Source organism: Propithecus coquereli, unplaced genomic scaffold (assembly GCF_000956105.1).
Source record: "Propithecus coquereli isolate 6110/MARCELLA unplaced genomic scaffold, Pcoq_1.0 Scaffold316, whole genome shotgun sequence".
Lineage (NCBI taxonomy): Eukaryota > Metazoa > Chordata > Mammalia > Primates > Indriidae > Propithecus > Propithecus coquereli.
In genome coordinates this window covers 338,017-349,301 of record NW_012148797.1, presented here as the reverse complement: position 1 = coordinate 349,301, position 11,285 = coordinate 338,017, and the positions used below count along the sequence as shown (strand labels likewise).

The 11,285-nt window shown below is 36.4% G+C and overlaps 1 protein-coding gene across 1 annotated transcript in view; it reads right to left on the bottom strand.

The window, feature by feature from the left end:
- MYBPC1 (myosin binding protein C, slow type) overlaps positions 1-11,285 on the bottom strand; it is a 104,080-nt gene that overhangs the window by 78,020 nt on the left and 14,775 nt on the right. Inside the window, exons 6-11 of the mRNA XM_012650243.1 lie at positions 11,111-11,259; positions 10,659-10,776; positions 9,141-9,192; positions 7,024-7,080; positions 1,426-1,592; positions 1,180-1,246 (exon numbers count right to left, since the gene is read on the bottom strand). Coding sequence (XP_012505697.1) covers positions 1,180-1,246; positions 1,426-1,592; positions 7,024-7,080; positions 9,141-9,192; positions 10,659-10,776; positions 11,111-11,259 — 610 coding nt within the window. The remainder of the gene's footprint in view (positions 1-1,179; positions 1,247-1,425; positions 1,593-7,023; positions 7,081-9,140; positions 9,193-10,658; positions 10,777-11,110; positions 11,260-11,285) is intronic.

Genomic DNA, 11,285 nt, shown 5'->3' with positions numbered 1-11,285 from the left:
GCGTGATTACTATGGGGATCATTGATATTATTTCTATACTTCTATGTCACAGTTTTTTTAAATCATAGAATTTATATGATAAGTTTAGTAGATTCATAAGATCAAATTAAATGCCTTTGAATAATTGAAATAGTGGACCTATCAAAGTTTTTGTACTGTGGAAACTTGCCCAAATAGTGGCATTTTTAAAACACCCCTTGCATATATGGTTAGGAACTCAGGTTTCCAAACATTTTAAATAACGTAGAACACGGTAATTTTTTTTAAAAAAAATATTGTCTTTGAAAGGTCCTAAACAGAGGTAGTTAACTTCTTTTTTTTCATTTAATATTTTTTACTGATTTTAAAGATAATAATTCTCATTCAGTTTGGAAAATACATGTAAGTGTGAAATGCTTCATGTTATCATTCTCGTATTTCCATCATCCCAACCTGATTATACTATTACTTAAATAAGATCATCTTCTCATATTTTAACAAGATAAAATAAGCACTAACTTAAAAAAAAAAAGTTATCTATCACATACCTTAAAACATGAATTCAGAACGAAGTGATAAGAATAAGAAAGGCCAGCATGGGGCAAAGAGATGTCAGCTGGCACCCTGGGATTCCCATGTTTGTGACTATACAGTTCCCATACCTCTTGAAATAGAACTTCAGGAGTTCTGGGATAATGGAAATGGCTGAGTTATGTAAAGAAAACAACAAAACCCTTCTGTCTTTCTCTGGGGCCATTTCTCAATCAATTTACAGGGAAGTTTAGAAATAAAGGACATATTTTTAAAAGAGGTTGTGAGAGTCTTTAAATTCTATTTGAACATTAACAAAACAATAAGCGGATAGATATATTATCCCAATGTGTCACAAACCGATAACTGACAATGACCCAGTATAGGAAACTTTGAGGAGTTAATGATCAATTAAAAATGTATTTCTTTCTCTTTTTTCTTTCCACTTTTAAAAAGGAATTTAAAACCACAATAAACTGGATCCACTTCAGATATCCGGGCAGCAGCACAGCTGTTGTACAAAACATTTTGATAACCGTACTGGGCGTGAGGCAGTGAACTCCCCACGCCCCATCCGACGGGTGGAGGAGTATGATGGTAAGACAGAGACGGAGAATGTACTCTACCTAAGTAAAAAGCAAGAATTTGAGAGCGAGGGAGATCTGCTACCTTAAACCTTCAGAAGCCGTCCGCTCCCCGCACAGCCAGCGAGGCGCGGGGCAGCGAACTACCACACCTGAAGCCAAAGGTAACCAAGGGGCGCGCAAGCCCTGCGCTCCCATCCAGCCCCACCCCAAACCCGGTGGGAGACGGAAGGAGCACGGAACCGGGTTCAAGGTCAAGACTTTCCAGCGCACAGAACACGACCCCGGCTGCTACGCCCCCCGCCCTTTGACTCCCCACGGGCGCGCTCACCTGCGCTCTTCTTCTCCACTCTGCGCATGCGCTTGAGCCGCTTGAGCATGCCGCGCAAGTCGGTGATGCCGTACTGGAAGGCGATCTTCTCATACTCGCTGGGGTTGGCATTCTTCAGCAGCTCCCACACGTCTATCTCGGGTTCTTCCTCCTGCTGCTTCACCTCCCTAAGCGGGGAGAACCATTGCCTAGTTTAGTGGCTGTACTGGCCCTTTAAAGACAAGGATGGTCGGGGTATGATTCTGATAGTTCATTTCAAGGTGAAAAGCTCTGTTTCAAGTTTGAGTACTTAAAAGCCCAGAAGTGAGTCTACTTGCCTTGCTTAAAGTCTTAGAGAAACTTCCAGATAGTAAAAGATCAAATATGTGCACTTAGAGTAACAGTTTCATATTCCTAGTTAAAAATGCAATTTTAGGGAGAGCAAAGGATATCAGGAAATACACTGAAAATATTTTTACTTATTTTCAAGTTTAAAGTCTAATTACAACATGGGATTTTGAGACACTTAAGAATGGTTTTAATCTAGGATATGAATACTGAATTCATTCTGAACACTGGATTAAGAACTAAAAGATTTAAATATTGGCTTAGGAAAGAAAAATGATCTCTTTCTACCTTCATTGATGTACACACCCTAGCTAAATACGGAGACAATACAAATATATTTATTTCAAACGTCTCGATTTTGCAAATAGCATTTTTCCTACCATATTAGCAAATATGTACATAAACCATTTCTGCTGTGTTTTAAACACAAAAAACATTTGAAACTGCCATGAAGGTTTTTTGTTTGTTTTTCATATGCTTTTTGTGGATTTCAAAGCTTTTTAAAATAAATTTTTCTTTCTAAATTTAGACAGGGGAAAAAGGAAATTCTCTCATATTTCATCTTAAAGTACTCTAGAATGTGTTTTGGAAGCAGGTTGGGTGTGAATTATAAAACATAAATGTTGGTCGGGTGCGGTGGCTCACAGCCGTAATCCCATCACTTTGGGAGGCTGAGATGGGAGGATCACTTGAGCCCAGGAGTTCCAGACCAGCCTGAGAAAGAGCAAGACCCTGTCTCTGCAAAAAATAGAAAAATTAGCCTGCCATGGTGGCTGGTGGTGTGTGCCTGTAGTCCCAGCTATGGGGGAGGCTGAGGCAGGAGGATCGCTTGAGCCCAAGAGTTGGAGGTTATAGTGAGCTAGGATGAGGCCACTGTGCTCTATCCAGGGTGACAGAATGAGACCCTGTCTCAAAAGAACAAAAAACAACCTATAAATGTTAAACTATAAAGTAAGTGGTTTAGGATTCCATAAATTAGGGGAAAGTAACTTCTTAGATTAATTATCAAAATTATGACCCCAAATTTTGATCATTGACTAAGGAATGTATAGAATATACAGAGAACACATATAACTAAAAAAATATAACATTTAAAGGACACTTGTCTTCTCCTGTTTTAAAACCTCAAAGTGAAACCCAAACTCAGGAATAAATACTCTTTAGGAAAAGAGGCTTAGTCTGAATGAATTGATTTACTTCACTGGCTAAATAGCCCTGATTTTAAGAGTTTTTTTGGAATATTTTTATCCAGTTAATTTGGAAATGTTATAGTGACTACTTATTGCGAGTAATGCTGTTTTGGATATGATTTTCTGGAAAACTGGTCAATATATCTTATACACCAATGCAAAAATGGATTCGTGCTATCATATTAGGGAATGATGGGTTACATATGTTTGCATTGTCACATTAATGACGCCTGTTTCAGAGTTCCTTCTTTATATCCATATCTACTTTGACAGGGAAATACTGGGTTGTAATCATGGGTAAAGTATATGGGGAGGGGAGGAGAATATAAACATTAACATAGAGTTTAGGGTGGCATTAGGTAAATATCTAATTTCCATTTTACATTGTTGTGTAGATCTTTTTGCCCAAGGGATAGGGGGACACTGAAGCAAACCTGGAAAACGGAAGGAATGTGAGAGGTCATTGGTTCACCAGTATTCCTGATGGGAAGGACTGGATGACACTATTAGGCAAATGTGCCTCTAAAAACTCAAGACACAGTGTTATCTTCACTTTGCTGAAATGATAACTATACCCTTTATTAACATGGGGAAATGGAAAAATTTAAGAAACCTGTCCTAAAATTGGAGTATTGGTAATAATTTGCTACATATACCAAATCTACTGCCTGAAAACAGTCTGTGCTTCCGATGCATCCTTTGAATATTTTAGTAGTAAATCTAAGAGAACTGCAATTAAGATGAATATGTATATACATATGTATATATTCTCTGTGGGGTTTTTTCTCAATTTACTTTATTAATGCTCTATTTTTGTCATATTCCAGCTTAAATATAGTCCCCAAATTATGCCATACTTGATTAGTTAAATTTGTATTTTAACCAAGAATTACAGATATACACATTTCAAGTATCCTCCTGACATTGGTGGAAGGATTTAAAGCTATCAAGCTACATATAATTAAAGTAGCTAACAAGAGGCACAAGACAACACCAAGTCATACTTAGATCTATGGAGGTGAATATTTACATGAAGGAAGCCAGTAATAAAGATCATCATTTTTAGTGTGATTTCTTGAGCCAGTTTTATTGGTAGATTCATAAAACTGATCATCCTCACTATTTTTTCATTAAAATGCCAAGTTATATTGCACTCTACCACATTCCTATCTTATAAAGTTTCATATAAGAACACCAATGACCTCTTGCCTAGTCCTTCCTTTTCTCTTCATCACTTAATTATATCCCGAATTGCAAAAAGAAGCATTTATCTTGTACTGGAATGTGAGGTCAGGCTCTCACCTGTATCATTTCTTTAAATCACCTGGAACATAGCTTTACTTACCATGGTGGCTGCACATAACCCTGTCTGCACAGTTAAGTTACAGTGAGGAGAAAAAGCCAAATTTCTAAAGGCATCTCTGATTCCTTTCCAAGCCGTGGGATAGACCTGTATAATGTCCACAGTACTTTCATCTACATCCAAATTTCTATAACTTAATGGTTCTAGTGAATATAGCAGTTATAGAAATTTTATGTAGAATAAAACTTTCAAGTATTTATACAGGTCAAATCCCATAACAGGATGCTGCCCGTATCGGATTTACTCTGATTTAGCTAATGTCTGTTTGATATCAGCTGGCTTTGTTCAGGGCAGGGAGATCTTTTGTTGTACAGAGATGTTGGTCGTAATGATATTTACTCTGATAGGGATTTTGCCGCACACTCTCAGAGGAGTAGAAATGGTAACTGTGTGTCATTACCACAATAAAAACACATGCAATTCACAAATTAGTAGGAAAACACAATGATTTTTAAAGTTATACTAGTGCATTAGGACAAACGAACATAGTCATAATGTTAACAACAATCTAATTTTGAATCAAAATCATAATTAGGGGATATAAAGAAAATGAGAACTGGAGACATAGTGGCTGCCCATTTTTTAAATGATTTTTTTCTTTTTATCATATATTAGATTTCTTTTATTCTAGAACTATTGGTAGGACCAGTCTGTTCTCTTTTCTTTCTTTTTCCTTTTTAATTGGAGCATAGTACTGTACTTTAATCTACTGTACCACATTTTTATTGATTGTGCATGTGTATTTTGTCTCTTTATGAATATAAGCTCTGAGGGAAAAATGTCCCATTTCCTTAGTGGAAGTGAATATTTATTCACCACCCACTGTGAGCCAAGCCTTTTACATCTAATCTAATTCTCACAATAAGTCTATTAAGTAATTTTTATTCTTCACATTTACAGATGTGGAAACCAAGTCCCAGAGGGGTCTTATATTTTGACCAAAGTCACATATTAGTAAATGGTAAAGTTGAGACTCAAATCCATGTTTTTCCCATTCCCTTTTCCCTCCCACGAATATCCATTCATCCCTTTCTAATGTGCCAGGCACTGAATTTCTTTTCCTCGTATCACCTAGCATTATATTTTGCACACAGAAAGCATTTGGTGTTTTCCTGGTTGAGTAAATAATTGCAGGGAGAATAAAAAGCCTTCTTGTCTTCCTAAAAATGTCAATTTGTGTTGTAAACACAAATTCAGATTTCAAAGTCAGATTCAGGCTGGTATGTGTTACACGAAATGAGCTGACTCAGGAAAAGGAAACTTGTATTTGAGTCTCTGCCCTGCGTCTAACTCCTGTGTGACATGTGGTAAATCCCTTGACATCTCTGGACCTTGGTTTCTTACCTGTAAAATGAGAAAGAGTAAAGCTCGCTTAAGGGCACTTCATATACTATTGCTTTGAATGCATTTGGGGAATTAATATTATTGAGATGAATGATTATTTGAAGTATCCAAAGGAAAAAAAATGTATTTGATATTGCCACAGTCTGTTGATTGACTAATATCTATCAGTAATTAATAAATCACATCTGTTAATATTTCTGTTCTCAAGCTAAATGTTGAGGGCTGGGGTGAATTTTTCATTCACAGGGGCTTGAATAAAGCCATCCAACTAAACTGAGAATATACACAAGCCTAGTTTATTGTACTTATAACTTGTTGTGAAGCATATTTGTACTTGAGTTCCTTTAATAACCATAGGAAGCACTAAAAGTCATTTAAGAATCTGAAAAGCTAAATATAAACTGATATTATATGCTGTTAATTTAGAATTGTAATTTTACTCTTTATTAACAAATTTGCTAGATAAAACACAATCCCAGCAAAAATCATTTTTGCTGCTTCTGCACTACAGTAAATATCTAGATATGTATAACTTTATATATAAAATATTATGATTATATAACGTGCATATATGTGGACAGAAATCCTATAAAATTACTATGTGCTAAATATCCATAATGAAATTTTATATATTTTATTGCAAGAGAGAACAATGTCAAGGGAGTGTGAATGAGTGATAATACTAAACATTTATTTCCATTTTATCACTTCTAAAATGCACATTTTTGGGGCATTTTAAACATCTCTGAAATAAGAATGCATATTATAATCAATAGTGTATCATAAACCACTTACAGTTTTACATAAATTGTTTTTCCATTGCTTAGTGTTTTATAAAATACTGGTGTATCTTAAAATCAATGGTGTATTAGACTTGAAGAAATACAGTAAATCATAAATTGTATATTAAAGTAGGTCTGCCTCTTTAAAAAAAAAAAATATATATATATATATATATCTCTGCAGACTTCTACCAAAATTGTGAAATTGATTTTTTGGTGAAATAGTAAATAAGGCAGGAGAATGGAGACTTTATTTACTTAATCATGAGAAGAAATCATGTGTACTGTCTTAGAAGTTTCTCAGCATTTAAGTTTTATGTCTCAGTTTTCAAATCTCCCCATCCCCAACTAAGAAAATATGTGAAGATTCATGAAACATTTAAAAAGAAGTTTAAAAGCATCAGCTAAAGTCATTGACAGATTAGTATGCAGTTGTTTCTCCTTTTTAGTTGATTCTGTTATATTCCATAAGCAAAACACATTATAAGAAATGAAAAATTTTTTGAAAAACATCCACTTTCAACTTGACTTCTCTTGAGTTGTCTAAAAGATTTCCAGGCCACAGTGCCTCACTCCATTGCTTGGTTCTCACCTACGTTTCAGGAGACCACTAAAGTCAAGTTCCCCTGCATCCTCTTGACCTTCTCCACTGTCATTAACAAAAGAAAAGCAAATCTGCGTTTAATGCCAAGACATACCCAACAGCTTCCCCCAGACACTCTACATATAACGTATATGCAATTTTGTACCAGCACACCGGGACTAAATCAACACAAACTATTTCTTTTCACACAAGTGACATTTTAAGCTTTTGGAGTATGTACTTGTGGAAAAGTAAACATGAGGAGCTTGTGTTACTCTACGATTTCAAGAAGACACATTTTTGAAGATTGCATATATAAAACTGCTTGGATTTGTGTTAAAACCAGATAACACAAATGCACTTAAGCCAAACAACACAAAGTACTTTGTTTTTGCAAGTTGGGGGCTCTAGAAACATACCTGTGTAAAAAGCAAAGGACTTTTGCTGATCTCTGTTATTCAGGTAAGACAGAGATTGGCTTGGAGGACGAAGTGTACCAATGTCAGGTATATAAGTACAAAGCCTTATATTCAAAGGTAACCTCTTTGTGTCCATGGATAGATGAATCAGATAATGTAATACCAACATAGCATAAAAATGGAGCTAACACAGAGTCTTTTAAAAGATGCATTCCTTTCTGTTTTAAAGGGAAGTAATTATCTTAATTTTCTTGTTAATATTTACACCTTTTAAAACATGTTTTTCCAAACTTGTCTTTGAATAGTTAATCCTTTACCGGTAGTTTTTAAAAGTGCTTTCCTATGGAGAAATGCATCTTAATTTAGGCATGCAGCCACCATTGTGATTGTATATAAACTCTAAATAGAAGCTATAGAGCTAACATTTAAATGGCACTACATATTTACTTACATGTTTAATTTTTTAATGAAGATTTTGTTTCCTGCTCTTTACAAATGTTAGTTATGGTTTCTAAGAAAAGAGTCTGCGGGTTTAAAAACAGTGTGCATAACATGTAAGTCATAAGAATTAAACTTAAATAATGTGTTTTCAAAATGTCTTCAATAGCAGGGGTTTGGAGGCCTTTTGAAGTAAATACATTTCCATTCTTTTAAAGCACAAAACTTAGTAGATTTTGTCCTCATCTCCTAAAATATACTTGTACATGGTACACGCTTAGTTTTAGACCTGTGTATTTGTTGAAAAGTGACAGGGCTTGAAAGTTGTGGATTTTTTAAAAGTAAAAAATATCAAAAAATACAAGAATACCAGTCATATTAAATATCTTTTCAAAGTAATTAAAATTTTATTTATTTGTATTTTAAAAGGGAAATATGCCCTTTATTAGCTGACTAAATAATTGTTTTCTAATAGTTTGGGATGACTTTCCTTATTTAACAAAACTATATGCGGATTCAGACTTAGGAAGAACAAAACATTTACTCTCATAAGAATTTATATTATGGAATAATTAAGTACGGAAAGTAACATAATGGCAGGAAGGATTTGTTATGTTTCTCAGAAACAAAAAAAAAAAATTTATTTTTCTTCCTTGACCCCCTGATTTTTCAGCCTTGGCAGTTGTGAAAATAAATAGGTATCTAAATTTTGCCTTTCTATGGTATTCTTAATGCCAGCAGACTCAGTAGCCTTTCATTTAGGATGATTCAATATTATATGGTATTAACTTCGGTAAGTAGCTACTTAACTGTGGTTTTCTTGGGCATATGGTTTAATAGCTCTGTAAGTGATTTTTAGATGAAAAGCAATATAAATAAAAGTTTTCTGACATTGCTTAACTGATGCTATATGAAATGTATCTGTTTGTATATCTCTTCTGGCCATTTGGTGGAAAATAATGCAATTAAAGAAGAAGCCACATATGTATAGATAGAGTGTCTTTCTAAGGCAACTGTGAAATCTATAAAAATGGGAGCTTCACCATAACAAGAATATTCTAGAAAATGATCAATATATGCTTGATTGGGCATTGAATCCATGGCTTTTCTAGAACACCAACTTTTAAATATATGGTGTGTTTGACTACAGTGAAAAGGGTTATTCTTATTTGGAATATGGGGTGTGGAGGAAGGGAAGTATATTTTGAAAAATCCTTCGCTTCCATGTTATATAAAAGCTATCTGTAATAGATTTTCCTTTTAAGTTACCTTCTCTTGAAAGCAGATCTGATGTCAATGTTTGGAGTAGTCCCAGTAGATTCTTTGAAAGGAAAGAAAACAGTAAAATAAATAACCATTAAGAAGGTAGTTTGAGTTCTGTTCCTTTATAGGTGGTGGGGATTCTTCAGGTGGAAAAAACGTCAGGTAAAGGGGGCCTGGCTCTCCTGGAAGGCTGAGCTGCCAAGCATCATCCTCCCTCGTCCTTCCTCATGAAGAACCAGTGAGGGGACCTTAGGGTTTATCTTGTCCAGTTTTCATTTGACCTGCCTGTGCATTAGAATCACCTGAGGAACTTTAAAAAATATCAGTTTCTTGATCCTCCCTGCTGGAGATTTTGAACCATCAGATCAGGGATACCCAGAAATCAATATTCTTCAAAAGCCTTCCAGGTGATTCTCAGAGATGCCCAGCCAAGGAGTGCTGCTCAGGGCCAGAGTCCTGCTTAATCCAGAAATCTCAGCACCACCCCACCCATCATCCAGCCTCTGCCTGAGATCTCTCCGAATGGGAATCACACAGCCTTCCCGGACTGTCTGCATAGCTTTAATGAAACAGCTTATCCTAATGTTAAGACAAAAGTCACCTCCTCTTAATTTCCACCTTTTGATTCTAACCTGCCTAGGTGCTTCTCAGGTTCATGGAAAAGGGACTTCTCCTCGTTCTGTGTGACAGCCCTTCCTTCCCCTCTTTGCAACGAGCTGCCTATGCCTAACGTCCTTCATCCACATACTCAAGCTGGATAGGGTGTGGTTTCTGGATTCTTTGTCCTTCTGGTTGCTCTGCTCCTGAAGGGATCCAGGTTGAGGTGTGGTACCCATGGCCAAAGATAACACTCCACATGTGGAACAAGTAGACTGTTGCACAGAGAAGTATCATTTCCTAAACTGAGATCCTATACCATTTGGAATAGATCAATTTAAAATTACACTAGCTTTGTCTGTCTTTTGCAGCAACATCACACTTTGGATTCATCTTAAGTGTATGATCTTTGCTGCCAAGTCAACTTTTCCTTTGCATACTCATAAAAGGGTTTCTTCCCCCCAAGTTAAATATACACCTTTACATTTATCCCTATTAAGTTCATTCTGGGCAGTACATAGAACATATGGATAGAGGAGTTCCATTTCTGACATTAGTCCTTATACGAGAAATTCTTCCACCTGGGTATCTTGACATCCTCATACCTTATCCCCTAAACCTGAGTGGGAAAGTGGACCAATGAAATAGATACATTCTGTAGCAGTAAAAAATGACAGCATGTCTTATCTGGGAGATTGAACGAATACAGTTAACACGGATAGAGATACTTAGTAATGAAATTCCCCCAACTCCAATTCTCCCATAATAACTTAATTCAGCACACTTGCCTAGAATACCACAACCAGAAACACACAGTTTTAATGGAATTCCCTCCCCCCATCTCATACTATTAAATGGCCTCCTTCCCCGTCCCTTCACACCCATAAAAACAAAGTCACATTTATCCAGGCAAGAAGGCACTCTTACCACGCACTTCGAGATCAAATGAACAGCTGTCAAACTTATCCTTGTAGGTGACCTCGCATCTGTAGTTTCCTGCAAAGTTCTCTTTGGCCTTGATAATCTGCATCTCGAATGTGTACACCTGCAATGAAACGCATCCAGACACACTGCAGTCCTATGTTCCTGACAGCAAGGGGCCATCACATTTTACTTCTTTTCCGAATTCCTCAGCATTCGCTTAAAGGTGTGTCTGTCTCTAGGAATTCTAGTACGACATACTCAATATAGGAGGGTAAATGGATCTGCAGCCCCTGGGCACAGCAGGCAATCACAGTAGAGTGTAGACACTAGGAATGGTAACTTCCAGAGAATTTTCTGGAACTGAAATCTGTCAAAGCTGAACCTGAAAATGACCAATTACCCACACAGATGGGACAAGCTAGCTGGGCCCCTGTGCCGGGAGTTCAGGGCCATACCCGAGAATGCCTTTCGAAGCTTTCCTTCAGCTGCAAGTGCTTCCCCGCTTTGCTGGCCAGATCCATCCATTTCCCTTTGAACCATTTGATAGTGGGTTTTCTCAGAAGATCTTCAGCCTTGACTTTGGCTATAAAGGTGATATTTTCACCTAGAAAAAGCATAAGTGATTCAGCC